General features: G+C 59.3%; 5 protein-coding genes and 1 long non-coding RNA gene across 8 annotated transcripts in view; 2 read left to right on the forward strand and 4 right to left on the reverse strand.

Annotated features, from left to right (window-relative positions):
- THOC6 (THO complex subunit 6) overlaps positions 1–372 on the reverse strand; it is a 3,395-nt gene extending 3,023 nt beyond the window's left edge. Inside the window, exon 1 of the mRNA XM_032144533.2 lies at positions 242–372. Coding sequence (XP_032000424.1) covers positions 242–280 — 39 coding nt within the window. The 5' untranslated portion in view covers positions 281–372. The remainder of the gene's footprint in view (positions 1–241) is intronic.
- On the forward strand, positions 325–1,984 carry HCFC1R1 (host cell factor C1 regulator 1). Of its 3 annotated transcripts, XM_032144536.2 has the most exons (4): positions 540–760; positions 1,077–1,133; positions 1,246–1,374; positions 1,609–1,984. In XM_032144536.2, the coding sequence occupies exons 1-4, from the start codon at positions 666–668 to the stop codon at positions 1,742–1,744; spliced, it is 417 nt and encodes a 138-aa protein (XP_032000427.1). In that variant the 5' UTR covers positions 540–665; the 3' UTR covers positions 1,745–1,984. The 3 variants fall into 3 exon arrangements, with proteins under 3 accessions (XP_058290075.1, XP_032000427.1, XP_032000428.1); XM_058434092.1 differs by lacking the exons at positions 540–760; positions 1,077–1,133 and adding an exon at positions 325–426; XM_032144537.2 differs by lacking the exon at positions 1,077–1,133.
- A 75-nt stretch (positions 1,985–2,059) lies between these two features.
- TNFRSF12A (TNF receptor superfamily member 12A) lies at positions 2,060–4,418 on the reverse strand. Its single transcript, XM_032144540.2, has 4 exons — positions 4,113–4,418; positions 3,287–3,391; positions 2,917–3,051; positions 2,060–2,835 (listed from the first exon to the last, which is right to left on the reverse strand). The coding sequence occupies exons 1-4, from the start codon at positions 4,204–4,206 to the stop codon at positions 2,780–2,782; spliced, it is 390 nt and encodes a 129-aa protein (XP_032000431.1). The 5' UTR covers positions 4,207–4,418; the 3' UTR covers positions 2,060–2,779.
- Positions 4,419–5,138: 720 nt separating this feature from the next.
- CLDN6 (claudin 6) lies at positions 5,139–9,901 on the forward strand. The gene is made up of 2 exons (XM_032144541.2): positions 5,139–6,435; positions 8,536–9,901. The coding sequence occupies exon 2, from the start codon at positions 8,557–8,559 to the stop codon at positions 9,217–9,219; it is 663 nt and encodes a 220-aa protein (XP_032000432.1). The 5' UTR covers positions 5,139–6,435; positions 8,536–8,556; the 3' UTR covers positions 9,220–9,901.
- Positions 9,902–10,070: 169 nt separating this feature from the next.
- CLDN9 (claudin 9) lies at positions 10,071–11,657 on the reverse strand. Its single transcript, XM_032144542.2, has one exon. It carries the CDS (start codon positions 11,211–11,213, stop codon positions 10,560–10,562), a length of 654 nt encoding a protein of 217 aa, XP_032000433.1. The 5' UTR covers positions 11,214–11,657; the 3' UTR covers positions 10,071–10,559.
- A 226-nt stretch (positions 11,658–11,883) lies between these two features.
- LOC131382381 (uncharacterized) lies at positions 11,884–19,816 on the reverse strand. Its single transcript, XR_009211813.1, has 3 exons — positions 19,455–19,816; positions 18,362–18,764; positions 11,884–13,265 (listed from the first exon to the last, which is right to left on the reverse strand). It is a non-coding gene; the product is annotated as an uncharacterized LOC131382381 (long non-coding RNA).
- Between the last annotated feature and the right edge of the window lie 6 nt (positions 19,817–19,822).

A 19,822-nucleotide genomic window follows, 5' to 3' on the forward strand; every position in this document is an offset into this window, starting at 1 on the left:
AAAAAAAGTGGCCCTACTACCCCAAACATAGAAAAACGTACTGATTTATAATTCCTACTTTCTGACTTGCGTTAAGCCCCTGAAGCACTTCTGGGTTACTATCCCGCCTCCCTGGTCAGAGTCTGAGTTCCACAAATAGCCCAGGCAAAACAGGGCTCAGGGCACGATTCCCTGCCCGCCCCGTCCCAGCCATGCGTGGACTACAAACCCCAGAAGGCAACGCGCACCACGTCCGTCTCACCTGACCCAGAGGCACCGCGAGCGGCACAGCTCGCTCCATCTCCAGAACTACAAGTCCCAGAGTGCTCCGCGCGCGACGCAACCTCACGAGGCCTTACGTGCCTAGAGCGATTCCTCTCCGTGGCGCCCTACCGCCTTCGGCGCGAGGGTGGCTGCTGCGTACCGTCCCGAACCCCAGGAGCCGAGGTGAGCGTCGCGAAGACCCCCGACATTAAGAAGTGGCGTCCACCGTAGCCCCGTTAAGCCGGCTACCCTCCCCCACCCCGAGGAGCAAGCCTGCCTTCCGCCACGCGCCGCCCGTCTTCCGCGCCCGCGCAGAACCTCTCCGCTGTGCCCGCCTAAAGCCACGCCCATCCTCGCTGGGCCACGCCCTCAGAGACTCCTCCCCTGTCGCCCAGATCCCACCCGCAAGACCCCAAAACCCAATGATCCTGCAGCAGCCCTTGGAGCGAGGCCCCCAGGGAGGGGCCCAGCGCCTCTCGCGGGCCGCCTTGGGGGTGACTCGGGGCCTGGACGCCAGGTGCGTGCAGGGGACCGGGGTGGGCCTGACCAAGGGCCGCAGGAGCTTTGGCTGGGTTCTCAGGGCTGGTCTGCAGGATGAACACGGGATGGGGCGAATCGGCGGGGCTTAGGCGTGAGCTGAGATGGGATTGGGGCTGCGGCTCAGGGTCGAGACTTCCGAGGTACGCTGCTGGATGGCCCAGGAGAGGGGGGACCGGCACCAGCTGAGACAGGAATGGGCTTGGGGCTCCTGGCTGATGCTGCAGGCTCAGGCGGGCAGATCCTTGGGAAGGGGCCAAGAGGGTGGGGTGCACCAGGCTCTCTTTTTTTCCCAGCTCCCCTCTCCGAGGAGCTGTGCCCATGAGCACCAAGCGGCGCCTGGAGGAGGAGCAGTGAGTTTGGGGGCAGGGAGGGACTCCCAACAAGATCTCTGTCACCTCTGGTCCCCAGCAGGCTGCCTCCTGTCTCAGTATCCCAGCCTGCCTCTCTCCCATCTCTCCCCAGGGAGCCTCTGCGCAAGCAGTTTCTGTCTGAGGAGAACATGGCCACCCACTTCTCTCAACTCAGCCTGCACAATGACCACCCCTACTGCAGCCCCCCCATGACCTTCTCCCCAGCCCTGCCCCCACTCAGGTAGGCTCCTCCACTGGCCAGGCCTTCTGCAGAATCACAGGCGGTCCTCACAGCTGACCTCAGGCCCTGCCTCATCGTGCCATTTTTAGCTCTAGCTGATCTCTGGGTTGTTTCCCATCTTGGCTCTTTGGAAAGTGCTGGGAACCCAGGAGCCCCTGGGGACCTGGACCTGGTGGGAGGTGCTCAGCAAGGCCAGCCTCAGCCCCATGCCCTGACAGTCATTTCCTCTTCTAGGAGCCCTTGCTCTGAGCTGCTTCTCTGGCGCTATCCTGGCAGCCTCATCCCTGAGGCCCTCCGTCTGCTGAGGCTGGGGGACACCCCCAGTCCCCCCTACCCTGCAACCCCAGCTGGGGACATAATGGAGCTCTGAGTGCTGGTGGACAGTGCCCCTCCCACCTTCCTTCTTCCCCACAAAAGAGACCAGCGACTCCCGCAGAGGGACAGGGTTCCTCCCTCTCCTGCAGACCAGGCATCTGGGCACCAAGACCTTCCCTCAACAGAGGACACTGAGCCCAACGCAGTTCTGGGATGGGAGGGGTGGGAGCATGAGAAGGGAGGCATCCCACCCCCAAGAAGAACTGAATAAAGATTGCTGAGCAAAGGAAGGCTTCAGTCTGGAACCTGGGGCTTTTGGGGATGGTGGAGAGGGCAGAGGCGCGGGATGCTGGGGTTTCTTCTCCAGATCTTCCCTGGAAAACTGTTAGGGCCAGCCAGGTCCTGGCCGGCTGAGTTCCAGGCATTGAGAATGTGTGAGTCAGAGCCTCACCCCCGCCCCCGCGGCTGGCTGACTCACGCCCTCCCTCCAGCTCAGGGGAGTCAGTCGGGGATCACTGCCTCTCCAAACCATTTAAAGTTAAAGATTCTTTTATTAATAAATTCTCCCTCCCTTCCAAACTCTCCCCAAAATAAATATCTCCTCCCCTCTTTAGGGAGTTGGGGGGGTCTGTATCTTAGGGCCAGCCCTCCTAGTGGGCCAGCCCCCTAGTGTTAAAAATAGGTCCCTAACCCCCCAGGGTGACCCCCGTGGTGGAATTTCAGGACATCTGAGTGAGTGGGGCCTAGTGTCAAGTCTGCCCCCCAAGTCAGCCTGGCCCCCAGGGCCTCTAGGAAGGAGGGCACCCCCCTCCCCTGTGCAAATGCTGCAGTTCCTTAGTCAGTGTCAGCTGTTTTGTGTGAGCCAGCGTGAGGCTCCCTTTCTGTTCTGGGGCCAGAGGCAGGGCAACCAGACACCTTGGAAGGTTCCCCTGAACCCTGGGCCCAGGCCTCAGAGGTGATTCACCGCCCCCCACCCCCCCCTTGTGGTTGGAGGAGCTTGGCTCCTGCCGCGTCTGGGAGGCAGAGACTGGCTGTAGAATGGATGAATGAATGATGAGTGGGCGAGCCCCGGCTGGCAGGAGGCACATTGTCACTGGATCAGCGCCACAGCTGGGCAGCCCTCTCCGCCGGTCTCCTCTATGGGGGCTGCAAGATAAGAGGTGGGGTCGTCAGCAGCAGAGAAAAGGTCGAGTGCTGACAGGGCTGGGCAGGCCAGGGCACACTTACTGGTGAACTTCTCTCTCCTGCGGCATCGTCTCCAGACCAGAAAGCCAGAAAGCAGCCCCAGCACGAAGGTCAGGCTCAGAGCGCCCCCAAGGATGGGCCAAAGCAGCCGGAAGGGGGCGGGAGGTGCCGCAGCGCCTGGGGGCGGGACTCGGAGTCAGACCTCGCCCCTCTCCAGGCCAGCCCCGCCCCCTAAGACTGAGCCTTCAGCCTTCTCCCAAACGTGGCCTCCTCCCTGATCGGAGCCCCCTCCCAGCTCCCACCTCCTCCCGATTGATTTCCCAGATGCAAAGCTCTCGGCCCCGCTCTCCGCACCAGCCACCCTCTCTCCCAGTCTGGGGTCCGCTGGCCACTGGCCCTGCCCCCCACTCACAGCCCAGGCAGAAGTCGCTGTGCGGTCGCGCCCTGCAAGACGCGCAGTCCATGCATTTGTCCAGGTCCGCGCTCCAGGAGCTGCCGCGGGAGCAGGGGGCGGTGCCTGGGGAGGGGGCCTCGGGTCAGAGGCTGGGGGCGGGACTCGGCTATTCTGGGGTCTGAGGTCAGGGTCGGCCGGCTCGAATAACGTGAGTCACTGGCGCCCTCCTTGCGCATTCCTCACAGGTGACCGCACGGCCCGACCGGGACACGGCAGCTCCGGGAGGGAGGGCGTAGCGCGGGACGCTGGGGGTGGGGGGGTCAGGTCCCCACAACCCCCCTGCCGCCGGCGGGTGACTCACTCCTGGGCACCGGGCCCGACCCCGGTCCCTCCCCCAGCATAGCTGGGCACTGAAGTCACCGGATGGAAGGGGGCACCCCACATGGTATAGAGGGCACAGACCCTAGTGCCTCTCGACGGCCTCCCCAACTCGTCGATCACTGGGGCTAGTTAGACCCTGTATGGACCAGGCTGGGGGCGTGCCCCTTCCTAGACTAAACATCCCGCCCTCACTCGCTTTCTCTCTCCATTTGAAGTACTTTGGACTTGCGGAACTGAAGACCCCCCCAACCTCAACTGGACGGTGGGAGAAACTGAGGCCCGGATTGTGAATGAAGCTTGGAGAGTGATGGAAGTTCCCACAGCCGAGAGCGAGCTGTTTGAAGGCCACCTGACCCCAGACCTCCACATCCGCCTGTTCCCCCAGTTCCGCGCTGTTCTCCAGACACCCAATCCGGCTCCCGAGCCCCGGCCCGGGGTTCCCCGATCCCTGAGTCCCGCGTACCTGGCGCTTGCTCCCCGGCCACGGAGCGCAGCAACGCCAGCCAGAGCCCCAGCACGAGGAGCCGCAGCAACCGGCGCAGCGAGCCCCGAGCCATGGTGCACGTCCCGCGCCCGCCGCTGTCTGCGCCCGCCGCCGGCCGGCAGGGACCCACGGCCGCCGCCCCGCCCCCGCCCCCGCCTTCCGGGGCGGAGCTCTCGCCTCCGCCCCGCCTTGAGGTCCGCTTCGGGACGCCACGCCCCGCAGCGCCCGCTCAGTTCAGTCATTCATTCAACAAAGTCCTGGCGCGGGAGCTGCCAGGACCCCGCAGGGACGCAGACCCCTTCCTTGCCCAGCCGGTGATCTAGACCAGCGCGCGTGGTGTGGGGAAATCAAAAATTAGACACGAGTGCTCGCTTCGGCAGCACATATAGAAATCAGACACGAACGGCGGCACGCGGTGGCTCACGCCTTTAATCCCATCAGTTTGGGAGTCTGAGGCAGGCGGATTACAAGGTCAGGAGTTCGAGAGCAGCCTGACCAACGTGGTGAAACGCCGTCTCTACTCAAATAGAAAAATTAGCCGGGTGTGGTGGCGCGCGCCTGTAATCCGAGCTACTCAGGAGGCTGAGGCAGGAGAATCTCTTGAACCCGGGAGGCGGAAGTTGCAGGGAGCCGAGATCGCGCCACTGCACTCCAGCCTGGGCGACAGAGTGAGAGTGCGTCTCAAATAAATAAATAAATAAACAAACAGTAAAAAGAAATCAGACACACGACCAATCCATGCAGAGATCACTGCAGCTTCCTTTTTTTTTTTTTTGCTCTTGAGATTGCGTCTCACTCTTGTTCAGCCTGGAGTGCAGTGGTGCGATCACGGTTCTCTGGGCCCAGGTGGTGAGCCTCCCACCTCAGCCTCCCAAGTAGCTGGGACCACAGGCCCTGCGCCACCACGCCCGGCTAATTTTTGTATTTTTTGTAGAGACCAGGGTCTTACTATGTTGCCCAGGTTAGCCTGGCCACTACAGCTTTCTTAAGGGCCCGGGGGGGGTATAACAATTAAACTTGAGGTCAGGAGCTCGAGACCAGCCTGGCCAACATGGTGAAACCACGTCTTTACTAAAAATAAAAAAAAGAAAGAAGTTAGCCGGGCTTGGTGGTGGGCGCCTGTAATCTCAGCTACTCGGGAGACTGAGACAGGAGAATTGCTGGAACCTGGGAGACGGAGGTTGCAGTCAGTCGAGATAGCGCCATTGCACTCCAGACTGGGCGACAGAGAGGGCCTCCATCTCAAAAAAACAAAGCAGGCCGGGCGCGGTGGCTCACGTCTGTAATCCCAGCACTTTGGGAGGCAGAGGCGGGCGGATCACGAGGTCAGGAGATCGAGGCCATCCTGGCTAACACGGTGAAACCTTGTCTCTACTAAAAATACAAAAAATTAGTCGGGGGTGGTGGCGGGCGCCTGTAGTCCCAGCTACTCTGGAGGCTGAGGCAGGAGAATGGCGTGAACCCGGAAGGCGGAGCTTGCAGTGAGCCAAGATCGCGCCACCGCACTCCAGCCTTGGCGACAGAGCAAGACTCCATCTCAAAAACAAAAAACAACAACAACAAAAAATAGCAACATAAAACTAATATTATCTGGCCGGGCGCGGTGGCTTAAGCCGGTAATCCCAGCGCAGTGCGAGGCCAAGGCGGGCGGATCGCTTTGAGTCCCGGAGTTCGAGACGCCTGGGCAATATAACAAGACCCTGTTTATACAAAACAAAACATAAATTAGCTGGGCACGGTGGCGTGTGCCGCCTGTAGTCCCAGCTACTCAGGAGGCTGAGGCGGGAGGATCGCTTGAGCCCGGAAGGTTGAGACTGCAGTGAGCCGTGATCGCACCACTGCACTCCAGCCTGGGTGACACAGTGAAAATATTTCTCCAAAATAATACCAATAGTATGCCCTTTAATTTGTACCTTAGGACGTAGTTACATAGTAAAATGCAGACTTGTTATCTCCATTTTGCAGAGTAGGAAACGAAGGCTCAGGAAGGTTAGGTGAGTTCCCCATGTCACCGCGCTGCTTAAGTGGTGAAGCGGAGTCTCAAGCTCTGTTCTCCCCTAAGCCTGGCGCCCTCACCCTGGGTGAGTCTGGACGTCTGCCAGCCCAAGGCGGGCGCAGCGACCCCAGCCTCCAGCGCCCCCCTCTGACGAGCCTGGGATTCGCACGCCCGCTGCCGTCGGGGACAGGGTCTCTGCCCCTCCTCCGGGGCGGTGGTCCAGTGACGTCACCGCTTCTTTAAGACCCCCCGCCTCCGCCCCTGTCCCGACACTCGGCCTAGGAATTTCCCTTATCTCCTTCGCAGGTGAGTCCGGGGCAAGTGTGCGTGTTGGAGAGACGCCTCTTGGGGCCGGGTGCAGGGTGGTGGCGGCGTGGGTAGGGGTTCGTGCGAACTCGGGCTGCGGCCACCTAGATGGGCGAGTCCCTGAGGGGGTCGGGCGGTCTGCGCCCAAGCCTCCGAGGTGATAGGGTCCTTCGGGGCTCCCAAGGGTTAAACGCCCCTCCCCCTCCCCAGGGACAAAGACTCCGAAACCCCGGGCGCCCCTCCCCCACCCGCCTTGCCTCTCAGGGCGGAGCGCCCCTCCCCCTCCCCCTCACCTGCGGGGAGCGGACCTTGCGGCCACTGCAGCTACAGAACCCCTCCTGGGCGCGCGGCTCCCAGGCTGGGGTGGTCGGGTGAGCCGGGGCGCCCTCGGACAGAGTCTTTCATGCAGTGCATGAAAAAGAAAGGGGCAGGGGCACACTCTGAGGGAAGGGGCCTGGGCGCGTAGACTAGCGTGGCCCCGACGCCAACTCGGCCAGAGGCCTAAAGGCCGGACCTGGGCGCTGGGGCACCCTGCCCCAGCCAGTCTCCCCAAGGTGGCCTGCTCCGCCCAGGCCTGGGGCCCCCGGCTAATGAGTAGAGCCTGCCCTCCGGCCACTGCCGGCCGGGATAAGTTTAGGTCCAAGCCGTACAATGAAAGAACTCTGGGCAATGGGAGGCCACAGCCCGGCCCTAGTCAGAAGTGATCCGCTCCGCGACCTCCAACACTGAGGGGACACAGGTGCAGGCCAGGTGGAGGTGGGAGAACTGGTGTCGAGGGGAGTCTAGCACAGCATTTTGGTCTAGAATTCACAGGAAAAGGCCCTCAGCCTTGAGGCTACGCTCTCCAGCCCCTAGGGGAGGTCAGAAGGGTGGGACCAGGGAGTTATCCAGCGGCTTTAGGGAAGGAACTGCTTTTAGGTGGGGGATTAATGATGCTTTTCTTCATCTCTCCTGGTCCTGGTGTCTGCCAGCCTGGGGCGTGGAACCAAGTTGTGAGGGACATTGGGTGGTGGGAGGAAGCTTTGGATCTCCAATCTTAGTGTTGAAATGAACAAGTTTTGGTTAGGCACGGTGGCTCACATCTGTAATCCCAGCACTTTGGGAGGCCCAGGCGGGCAGATCACCTGAGGTCAGGAGTTCGAGACCAGCCTGGCCAACTTGATGAAACCCTGTCTCTACTAAAAATATAAAAATTAGGGCCAGGTGCGGTGGCTCATGCCTGTAATCCCAACACTTTGGGAGGCCGAGTCGGGAGGATCACAAAGTCAGGAGATCGAGACCATCCTGGCTAACACAGTGAAATCCTGTCTCTACTAAAAATACGAAAAAATTAGCAGGGCGTGGTGATGAGCATCTGTACTCCCAGCTACTCGGGAGGCTGAGGCAGGAGAATGGCGTGAACCCAGGAGGCAGAGCTTGTAGTGAGCCGAGATCCCGCCACTGCACTCCAGGCTGGGCGACAGAGCGAGACTCCGTCTCAAAAAAAAAAAAAAAATTAGCCGAGCATGGTGGTGTGCACCTGTAATCCCAGCTACTTGGGAGGCTAAGGCAGGATAATCGTTTGAACGTGGGAGGCAGAGGTTGCAGTGAGCCGAGATGGCACCACTGCACTCTAGCCTGGGCCACAGAGCGAGACTCCTCATCTCAAACAACAACAAAAAAAGAAATGGACAAGTTTTGAGCCTTAAACTCAGGGCTAGAACTGAACCATTCTACACGGAAACTGCTTGGAAATCGCACCGTCTTCTCATCTGCTTTTTGCCGCCTTGCAGCCTGATCACTGGCTCTCGCCTTGGACTGTCATTGCGCAGGTTTCATCCTGTTATCTTTCATTTGCACTCAGAATAGCCAGGGCAGGGCTGCTTGCACATTCACTGTCATGAGCCAGTGCCTGTCACATAACTAGAAAGAATAATAAATGCTAAAGCATTAAGTGTTCGTTTTGCCCACGAGAAGTGAGGCTCAGGGAGCATGTCTTGACTGAGTTCCAGGATGTGATGACCACTTTCCAGGGTGCATGCCCCTAGTGTCCTGTCCACATGTGGCCTGAGGTCTGGGCCCGCCAGGCCTCACCTTGTTGTGCTTCTGTCCCAAATACAGTGCAGCTCCTTCAACCTCGCCATGGCCTCTGCCGGAATGCAGATCCTGGGAGTCGTCCTGACACTGCTGGGCTGGGTGAATGGCCTGGTCTCCTGCGCCCTGCCCATGTGGAAAGTGACCGCTTTCATCGGCAACAGCATCGTGGTGGCCCAGGTGGTGTGGGAGGGCCTGTGGATGTCCTGCGTGGTACAGAGCACGGGCCAGATGCAGTGCAAGGTGTACGACTCACTGCTGGCGCTGCCGCAGGACCTGCAGGCTGCACGTGCCCTCTGTGTCATCGCTCTCCTTGTGGCCCTGTTCGGCTTGCTGATCTACCTTGCTGGGGCCAAGTGTACCACCTGTGTGGAGGAGAAGGATTCCAAGGCCCGCCTGGTGCTCACCTCTGGGATTGTCTTTGTCTTCTCAGGGGTCCTGACGCTGATCCCCGTGTGCTGGACGGCGCATGCCATCATCCGGGACTTTTATAACCCCCTGGTGGCTGAGGCCCAAAAGCGGGAGCTGGGGGCCTCCCTCTACTTGGGCTGGGCGGCTTCAGGCCTTTTGTTGCTGGGTGGGGGGCTGCTGTGCTGCACTTGCCCCTCGAGGGGGTCCCGGGGCCCCAGCCATTACATGGCCCGCTACTCAACATCTGCCCCTGCCATCTCTCGGGGGCCCTCTGAGTACCCCACCAAGAATTACGTCTGACGTGGAGGGGAATGGGGGCTCCACTGGCGCTAGAGCCATCCAGAAGTGGCAGTGCCCAACAGCTTTGGGATGGGTTCGTATCTTTTGTTTCTGCCTCCTATTTTTCTTTTGACTGAGGATATTTAAAATTCATTTGAAAACTGAACCAAGACGATGACTCAGACTCCCACTTAGGCTCTGCTGTTTCTCACCCTTGGATGATGGAGCCAAAGAGGGGATGCTTTGAGATTCTGGATCTTGACATGCCCATCTTAGAAGCCAGTCGAGCCGTGGAACTAATGTGGAGGCTGCTTGCTGTGCTGGCCTTTGCAACAAGACAGACTGTCCCCAAGAGTTCCTGCTCCTGCTAGGGGCCGGCCTTCCCTAGATGTCACTGGACAGCTGCCCCCCATCCTACTCAGGCCTCTGGAGCTCCTCTCTTCACCCCTGGAAAAGCAAGTGATCTGTTACCAAAGGACTACCCACCTCCGGAACTTCTGACCTCTGGCTCTTCCGTCCTGATAGGACGTCCACCCCCCAGGGCCAGGTTCCAGCTATGTAGACCCCCGCCCCCACCTCCAACACTGCATGCTTCTGCCCTGCCCGCCCCGCCTCACCCCCTTTACACTCACATTTTTACCAAATAAAGCATGTTTTGTTAGTGCATTTGGTGTTGCAGGGGGTTACTGAGTGCCCACCCTGGCTAGGGGAGGAGGTGGGCATAAGTGACTCATGATCCTCTCTGCCCATGGCTTGAGTGAGCATACCCACCAGGCAGAACCTGGAGCCAGACCTTAGCCTGACAGCCACCAAGGGAGGCCACCTGGCTGTCCCTGGCCAGCCCCAGCGGCGGCACACAGGTTAGAGAGAGCCCAGTTACAAATGTTCTTTATTTCCGACTCGAGGGTGGGGATGTTGGGGAGAGGGAGGTGATGGGCAGGCCCTCCCTGACAACTCCAGGGTTGGGAGGGCATGCTCTGCTCCTTGGTTTTAGAGCCAATGAGCTGCTGCTGTTTTGCTGAGGCCAGGGTTCCTGGGGCACGGGAGGGCTCAGAAGAGAAGGAAGGCCAGCCAGTGTCCTGGGCAACGGAAGGAAACAATTACTGGGGAAGCAGGGGCAGGCCAGGGTTCCCAACACCTGTGGGCTGCCCAGCTTGGGGGAGAACATCAAAGGGGACCCCACTGAGAAGAGCTCAGCCAGGCCAGCTGACCCAGCCCTGCAGCCAGGTGTAGCTTGGGCTTTTGGAAAGTGGGTTTTCCTGGAGAAGGAGGTTGTGATGGAGCAGGGCATCTGGTCACCAGGCCAAGGTCGAAGGGGCGGAGCAGTGGGGAGCAGCGGGCTCCCAGGGGAAACCTCCGCCTCACACGTAGTCCCTCTTGTCCAGTCCAGATGCGCCCGAGCGGGAGGGGATGGAGTAGCCCAGCCTAGGTCCGAGGGGCCGCTCGACCTGGGGCGGGGGGCACGTGCAGCAGAGGAGCCCCCCGCCCAGCATAAGCAGTGCGGCCGCTGCCCAGCCCAGGTAGAGGGACGCCCCCAGCTCCCGCTTGAGGGCCTCAGCCACCAGGGGGTTGTAGAAGTCCTGGATGATGGCGTGCGCCGTCCAGCACACAGGGATGAGCACCAGGATGCCGGCGAGGAGGAGGATGACTCCTCCGGTGAGCACGATACGGGCCTTGGCACCTTCGTCCTCCACACACGTGGTACACTGGGCACCTGTGATGGCCACCAGGAGGCCAAGCAGGGCCAGCAGGAGGGCGATGACACAGAGGGCACGTGCGGCCTGCAGGTCCTGCGGCAGCGCCAGCAGTGAGTCGTACACCTTGCACTGCATCTGGCCCGTGCTCTGCACCACACAGGACATCCACAGGCCCTCCCACACCACCTGGGCCACCACGATGCTGTTGCCGATGAACGCGGTCACCTTCCACAGGGGCAGGGCGCAGGACACCAGGGTCCCCAGCCAGCCCAGCACAGCCAGGGTCATGCCCAGCAGTTCTAAGCCGGTCGAAGCCATCTGGCCCCTCAGTTAGGTCTTCTCAGCCCCAGGCGGCCTAGGTGACTCAGAGGGTGTGTCTGGTGTGTCTGGTGTGCTGGGTGGGTGTCTCTGTGTCTGGCAGGAGGCGGAAGGCTTGTTGGTGTCCCCACGCCAGGCCAGTCCTCAGTTCCGTGAACCTCTTGAAAGGCGCCTCCTCTCCGTGCCTCTTGCAGGTGTTTCTGGTCCTCGCGGAGCACAAAGCAGACTCGTAGTCCCGCTCGGCTGAGTGGTGGGTGTCACCTCGAGGGGCCTCCGCCCATCGGATGCCCTGAGGGTGCTGCTGCTCTTACCACCCCGCTGTCACACCTGGGCTGAGCTCGCACGGGCCCTCCGGACGCACTGCCAGGCTGAGGTCATCCGCGTCTCCTGCTGGCTGGCGCAGGTTCCCACTGAGCGACTCTGACAGTGCCACCTGGGGACTCTGCAGGCTCTCGGCTGCAGGCGGGGTTTTAAGGCCCAGGCAGGGGAGGAGCAGAGTGAAGTGCAGGGAGGCCAGGATAGGGGAGACCTGAGCCACGGGGAGGGTGTGGGGCTGGGGGTTCGTGGGCAGCGGATGGATGAGGGGCCTGGGGGCCAGCGGGGGACGCCGCGGCTGAGTGGGGACAGGGGAGGAAGAGTGTCCGTAGCATCTGTGCATGTGGGAACCAAGGGTGAAGGAGGGGAAGACGGAGGACAAGCTGAGGAAGAAGAGAGGGATCGGGGGTCAAAAAAGTAACAGACTCAGGACAGAAACGCACACAGGGGGCGTCGGCTTGCCTTCCTGAGCCTTCTCCTCCCGCAGCCCCTCCCCAGCCACCTCTGCTCTCCCCCGGCCTAGTTTCGTGATGCAAACATGCCCCAGCTCCCCGAGTATCGCACACTCCCGCCCGCCTGGGACTCTCTGGAATCTGATCCATCCCCCGTCTCAGCCCAGTGGCCCCGCTAGCTCCCGGGGGGAAGGGCCCCGCCCGCACTGTTCCCCAGACGACAGGTGCCTGGCGCCCAGCTCAGGTGGCATCGCCCTGGCAACGGCCTAGAAAACTACCCCCCACTTCAACCTCAGCTCAGGTGCGCTCTTGCCACCCCTGCTGCTGAAACCGAGGCTAAGCTGAGCTGCCTAAGATCTCCAGAGGACAGAGGATAAGGGGCCCGTTGTGGAGGTTGGGGGGCACTCAGGAAAGGGGATGGAGGTGGGAGGGGCTGGGGCTGGAACCCAGGGTGGGGCACAGCCCAGGACCCAGTTATGTTCCATGGGCAGGTGAGTGAGTGGCCAGTCAGGCCTCCCAGGCCAAAACACCCCAGAGGTGGGCACAGGGGTTAAGTCCAGGGACTCAAGTGTCCCCAAGACCTGCCTTCCAGTTTGCAGGAAAGCCTTACCTCCAGAAAAACCCCCTCAGAGCCTGTGATTCCACTCATGGGGACAGCCTGGGAGTCCCACTGACCAAAGCTCAAATCCTGACCCCTACCTGGGACAGATCATGGAAGGTCGAGGTCCTTAACCTCCTTTGGTCAAAGACCCACTTGAGAAACCCCGTGGGACTCACAGAACATGCAACCACAAACATGTGCCCCTGATCTGTGGGGGAGGGTTCGTGAACTCCCTCAAGCCCCTGCCTGGGTGCTAAGAACCTCTGAGGATTGTCTGAAAAAGCAGTGTGACGGCTAGGTGCAGTGGCTCACGCCTGTAATCCCAACACTTTGGGAGGCCAAGATGGGCGAATCACGAGGTCAGGAATTCGAGACCAGCCTGGCCAACATGGTGAAAGCCCGTCTCTACTAAAAATACAAAAAATTAGATATCCCAGCACTTTGGGAGGCCGAGGCAGGTAAATCAGAAGGTCAAGACATCGAGACCATCCTGGCCAACATGGTGAAACCCCGTCTCTACTAAAAATACAAAAATTAGCTGGGCGTGGAGGCACAAGCCTGTAGTCCCAGCCACTCGCCACTCTGGAGGCTGAGCAGGAGAATCACTTGAAACCGGGAGGTAGAGGTTGCAGTGAGCCAAGATTGTACCACTCCACTCCAGCCTGGCGACAGAGCGAGACTCGTCTCAAAAAAAAAAAAAAAAAATTAGCTGGGCATGGTGGCGGGCGCCTGTAATCCCAGCTACTTGGGAGGCTGAGGCAGAAGAATCGCTTGAACTGGAGGCAGAGGTTGCAGTGAGCCAAGACCACACCACTGCACTCCAGCTTGGGTGACAGTAGGAGAATCCGTCTCAAAAAAAAAAAAAAAGGAAAAGGGATGTGAGGAAGATTCTCTCCATTCATGCACTTTCCACGGAGGTACAGAGGATCCTCAGAGTGGGCCCTCACCTGGGACTGCCTCTCACCTGCCTGGTGCTGGGAGGGCTGGGGTGTGCTGGAGCCCACTGGCCGGTGCTGGGAGGGCTGGGGTGTGCTGGAGCCCACTGGCCGGTGCTGGGAGGGCTGGGGTGTGCTGGAGCCCACTGGCCGGTGCTGGGAGGGCTGGGGTGTGCTGGAGCCCACTGGCCAGTGCGGGCAGGGCTGGAGGTGCCCACCACACACATCTGGTGGCTGCACCACTTCACGGCACTGCCTTTGGGGAGCCAGTGGCCAGGCACACCCCTACTCAGTGCCCCTCACCTAGTCGGTGGGACATTGTGTATAAAGGGCTCTAACCTCAAGGAGCGGTCAGGGTTCAAACCTAGGGGTATGAGCATCACTTCTGTGAAAGGGTTTTAGCATCTTTTGGGTCCGGGCACTGAGGCTCACGCCTGTAATCCCAGCGCTTAAGAGGCCAAGGTGGGAGGATTGCTTAAGGCCAGGAGCTTGAGACCAGCCTGGGCAACACAGTGAGACCCCATTTCTAAAAATATATATATATATTCAAAAATTAGCTGAGTTAGGTGGTTCCTGTCTGTAGTCTCAGCTACTCGGGAGGCTGAGGTGGGAGGATCTCTTGAGCCCAGGAGTTGGAGGCTGCAGTGAGCTATGATTATGCCACCGCACTCCATCCTAGGTGAGATTAGACTAGTGCAGAAAACTGTCTCTTAAAAAAAAAATGATACTTTTGGAAGAGAGATTTACACTTTCCTTCAGATTTGCAAAGGGGCCTTGACCCAAAACAGCTTAAGATCCTCCCCTGCAAACACAGAGACAGGTCAGTGCCAGTCAGCTGGTCTGTAAGGTAAACAGAAGCCTCACCTCCTCTTCACCACCCCCTAGGCCTCTCCACTGAGGGGGGCTCCTCCGGTACGAGGGGGGCTGACCTGGAGGCCCCACAGAGTCTGGAAGACGGGGGGGTAATACAGGGGCTGGAAAGTGGCCATCGATGGACTCAGGGAATCTTGTGGCGGGTTTGTCCAGCTCACCCAGCCCCTGGGGCTCAGATTTCACAGGGTGGGGGTGGGGAGAGCAGAGATTGCAGAAGGAGGCAAGCCGGTCAGTGGGCTCCCTCGCAGCCTTCTAGGGGACTCCAGGAATCCAGCCGCACAGGTTTGGGCAGCTGTCAGGAGGCAGCAGGAAGCCTGGCTCTCTGAAGTCCCCCCAACCCAGCAGCCCCAACCCAGGGGCTATTCTCTTCCCTGGGCTGGAACAAGTCCTCCTCGTCCTAGGGCCTAAGGTGATCAGCTCATCCCCCTTTTTTGAGGGACATTCCCAGTTTGAATATTGGGTCCTCCAGGGAAACCGGGATGGCTGGTCCACTTGCCGTCGGGCCCTGCCTCGGTGACTCACTGGTCCCCCAGTCAGCTCTAAACCCCTACATTGTAGCCCAGTGGCGGGCTGCACACATCCGGGGAGCGTTGTGCCCGGGAAGGGCATAAGAGGACCCCAGGGGTTTTTTTGTTTGTTTTTTGAGACGGAGTTTCGCGCTTGTTGCCCAGGCTGGAGTGCAATGGCACAATCTCTGCTCACTGCAACCTCTGCCTCCTGGGTTCAAGCTGTTCTCCTGGCTCAGCCTCTCAAGTAGCTGAGATTACAGGCATGCGCCACCACACCCGGCTAATTTTTTTCTTTTTTTGTATTTAGTAGAGACGGGGTTTCACCATGTTGGTCGGGCTGTTCTCGAACTCCTGATCTCAAGTGATCCGCCAGCCTCAGCCTCCCAAAGTGCTGGGATTACAGGCAAGCACCACCGCACTTGCTTGGGGACCCCAGGTTTGTGTTTTGTTTTTTTGAGATGGAATCTCGCTCTATAGCCCAGGCTGGAGTGCAGTGACATGATCTCAGCTTACTGCAACCTCTGCCTCCTGGATTCAAGCGATTCTCCTGCCTCTGCCTCCTGAGTAGCTGGAACTACAGGCATGCGCCAACACACCCGGCTAATTTTTGTATTTTCTTTAGAGACGGGGTTTAACCATATTGGCCAGGCTGGTCTCAAACTCCTAACTTCGTGATCTGCGTGCCTCGGCCTCTCAAACTGCTGGGATTAGAGGTGTGAGCCACCGCGTCCAGCCGACCCCAGGTTTTTAAGACCCCAATTCCTCTTTGGCCCAACATCTCCACACTGGAGCAAGGAGGAAAGCAAGCCCACGCTCCAGGGACTAGCCAGCAGTGTGGGTGGCGGCTGCTCAGCAGATGCACACATCCCCACCTCAGTGACCAACCCACTGGACTTGCCTTCACAGTGGCCCTGTGCGGCTTCAGCCTCCTCCCACCCCAAGTCTCCCACTCCAGGTCTCTAAGATAAAACAAAGTATCTCCCCAAGCCCCCTGGGGACAGTAAAAGTGGGGAAACATCTGGGAGCCTAGGAGAGGCTGGAAGAGGGTGGTTGGGGAGCTGCCCACGGTGGGAGGATTCCCAGGACACATGGGCAGCAATTAGCCTGTTGTCCTCAGCCCTCACTAGGCCTAGGTTGGGAGGTCCCAGACCCTCTCCTAGGCCCCCCCGTGCACCTGGATTCAGTTGGATCTTGGGAACGGAAGGGTTAAGGTTGGGGCCTAATCAGGGACTGGAATGCCATTGATATGGAAAAGTGGGGGCCCCTTGGTGTGGTTACCATCTCAATGGCACTTTAACACGTCCAGCGAAGTCCCCTCCCCCATCCCCCACGTCTGGGAAAAGACGTGGGGGTGGGGAACCTTCCCCACTGTACTACCTTGGAAGGAAAGGAAGCCGGCCCTCCACCAGTCCCTTCCTGGAGTGACAAAATGGACCTCATTTTTGTTCCATCTAGGAGGAAAGAGGGGCAGGGAGGCTCAGGTGGGCATTAGAAACCAGAGATCAGCTTAGATAGGGTCGAAGCGGGTTAACCCGCGCCTCTTAGAGGGGGAAGTGTGGCCTGACAACAAAGGAAAGGAAGGAAGTTACCAGGAGCTGCCATGCGCCAGGAACAATGTGGGGGTGGGGGTGGGGGCTGCACACTAAGAACCCCAAGGGCAGAGTCACCCACTGCGCCTGGAGGAGCCAAGACCCATATCTTACAGGTAGAGAAGCCGGTCCCCTAGCTCCCAAACCAAAAGGTGCAGCTAAATCTCGGTGGTGCAGCCGTCACCCTCACAGGCTCGCTGCCCACCTTCACAGACAGGAACAAGCTCAGGGAGCTGAGCGAACCTGACCAAGTGCACAGCGGGAAGCAAGACACACCTGACACCAACCCAGACCCTGACTTTGGAGCTGGCCCCCTAGGTGGGCTAAGAGAGCCTCCCGAACCTCTTCCCCAACAGGGCAGCAGGGCAGGGCCTCTCCTTCTTCTGGGCCTCCCAAGCACCATCCCGTTCCTCCTTGTCCCAAATTCTTCCAGGCTCCCAGTACAGGGAAACCTCTGCAGAAAACTGCACTTTGATCTGATGATGGAAGAGGTCCCCTCCACCTGCTGCCTCACTCTCATTGCCATGTCCTTGGCAAGGGAAGTGCCCTTTGCTCCCCACTTGCAGGGGGTAGCGGGCTGGACTCCCAGAACCTCGTGCGAGCCCCACCCCAGGGCTCCCTGGGCAAGTCACAGCTGCCCAAACCTCAGGTGGCTCCTGGCTGTAAAGCAGAGAGGAGACAGCTCTGTGTCAACCCTGGCACATCCCTAGACTGGCGCCTTGGGGAGCGAGGTAGGTATTGACTCAAAGCAAGCATATTTTGTCAAAAGCATAATGGAGGTTTCACTTGTAAACCTGGGCAGACTCCACTGACTGGGTAACAATTAACTTTATTATCAGTAGTAATTGTCAGTTTCAACCAGCAGCAGTTATCGCTCAAACCCTTTGAGGGTGGGGGCCCTGTGGCTAATGCCGTCTTTAAGAATACACATCTGTGTACTTCCTGTTTCTTAGCTGAGAGAGGAGGCCTCAACAATATAAAGTGCAGGGAGCCGGGGAGCAGCAAGCCAGTGGGAATGGGCACCTGGCCATAAGTCAGAGAAGGGGAAGGAGAGTCACTTTATTCTCTTCCGGTGCCAGTAAGAACTTTATCAAGGTACTAGTGCCATCAGCTCCTGCCCAAGGGCACCCAGGGCTCCAGGTCGGCAAGACGGATTTAAGACACATTACATTCTGGGAAGACAGCTAGGAAGGTAGGTCAGCCCCACAGGGGAGAGGACACTGCATGTCCAGATGGGGGCACGAAAAATGATACCTCCACCCTCTAAGCCCTGGAATCTGTGAAAGTGACCTCCCTTGATAAAAGGGCCTTTGCATACGTAATTAAACTAAGGATATCAAAATGAGATTATCGGCCGGGCGCGGTGGCTCACGCTTGTAATCCCAGCACTTTGGGAGGCCAAGGCGGGCGGATCACGAGGTCAGGAGATCGAGACCACGGTGAAACCCCGTCTCTACTAAAAATACAAAAAATTAGCCGGGTGTGGTGGCGGGCGCCTGTAGTCCCAGTTACTCGGAGAGGCTAAGGCAGGAGAATGGCGTGAACCCGGGAGGCGGAGCTTGCAGTGAGCCGAGATTGTGCCACTGCACTCCAGGCTGGGCGACAGAGCGAGATTCCGTCTCAAAAAAAAAAAAAAAAAAAAAGAGATTACCCTAGATTTCAGGCGGCTCCTACATTCAACGACAATCCAACCTCTTACAACATAAAAACAGGGAGATTGGAGACAGACATGGGGAGAAGGCCATGTGGAGACGGAGGCAGGAACTCCTATGATGCGGCCACAAGCCACGGAGGGCCTGGAGCCACCAGGAGCTAGAAGAGGCAGGAGGGATCCTCCCCTAGCACCTGTGAAGGGAACAGGGACCTGCCCATACCTTTATTTTTGACTTTTGGCCTCTAGAACTGTAAAGAATAAATTTGTTGTTTGAAGCCACACAATGTGTATAAATTTGTTACTGCGGTCAGGCCGGGCGCGGTGGCTCACGCCTGTAATCCCAGCACTTCGGGAGGCCGAGGTGGGAGGATCACGAGGTCAGGAGATCAAGACCATCCTGGCTAACACGGTGAAACCGTGTCTCTACTAAAAATTAAAAAAAATTAAAAAATAAAATTGTTACTGCAGTCACAAAGAACTAGTACACTGCCCTTCTCGGTGGTGGGTCCCGGGCTCTCCGAGGTCCCCCAGGGTCAAGGTTGGCTTTCTGATACTAGTCCTGGGCTGCTGGAGAAGAGCCCACTCAGATAGAATTTTCGCCTGATTACCTGAGCTCAGGCCACCTAGGGAACAAAGAGAACTTTATTAAGTTGTAGAGGCTGCACAGAAACCGGCCGGTGGGGTGCAGGCAAAGCTGGAGAGAACAGGAGCTTCCTCTCAGGGCCCAGCGCGGGTGGGGGTGGGGGAAGCTCTCCTGTCCCATGAGGATGACTTCACAGCCCTTGCATGTGACCCTTGGGTCCAGTATCGATCCACACCGCTGCTTCCCTGGTGTGCACAGCCAGCCCCTTAGAGAAGGGGTTTCTCCATGTTGGTCAGGCTGGTCTCAAACTCCTGACCTCAGGTAATCCGCCAGCCTCAGCTTCCCAAAGTGCTGGGATTATAGGCGTGAGCCACCGCGCCCGGCCCACTACTTTAAACTTTTGTTTTCATACCCTTGATCCCCATTTCCTTGGACATGTGCTGTGGGCCCCGCCCGCTGCCCTGATCACTAGCCAGGTTATCAGCCCAGGGGATGGGTTACATTCTCAAATAACCTAGCAAGAGGCCTGCTGGAGGATAGCAAGGGAAAATGGAAGACCCGAATCTTCAGACGAGTCTATTTTCAGACTCGCTCCTTTTCTCTACCAAACCTGGGCTGCTTCCGATTCCCGTTCTCTCTTCCTCAAACTGGGCTCTAACCCCCGTCCTCTGAATCCATGCCCGGGGAAGGTGGCTAGGGGCACTAGCCCTGTCGGGGGCTGCCTACTCACCCGCCGCGGGAGGGGCCGGGTCAGCAGGGCGGCTACAGGAAGAAATACGGAGGCGGGGGAGGGGGGAAGGCGGGCAGCGGCCATGGGTCGCGGGTCTCGGGGGGCTCCAGCAGGCTGAAGGGAGAGGGTCGCGCGGGCAGCGGCGGCAGCGGCTGCGGGGGCGGCTCGGAGACCAGGGGCGGGCGACCGCGCGCGCCCACGGGCCCGGGGGCTGCGGCGACGGCGGACTCGGGCAGCAGAGGCAGCGGCAGGTGCGCGGGCGGCGGCGCGGGCGCGGGCAGGCGCGGCAGGTCCTGCAGTGCAAGCGCGGCGGCGGGGGGCGCGGGTGAGCAGGCTTCAGGCGGCAGCTCGGGCAGTGCCAGATGCGC

This window comes from Hylobates moloch, unplaced genomic scaffold, assembly GCF_009828535.3.
Source record: "Hylobates moloch isolate HMO894 unplaced genomic scaffold, HMol_V3 SCAFFOLD_23, whole genome shotgun sequence".
NCBI classification, from domain to species: Eukaryota; Metazoa; Chordata; class Mammalia; order Primates; family Hylobatidae; genus Hylobates; species Hylobates moloch.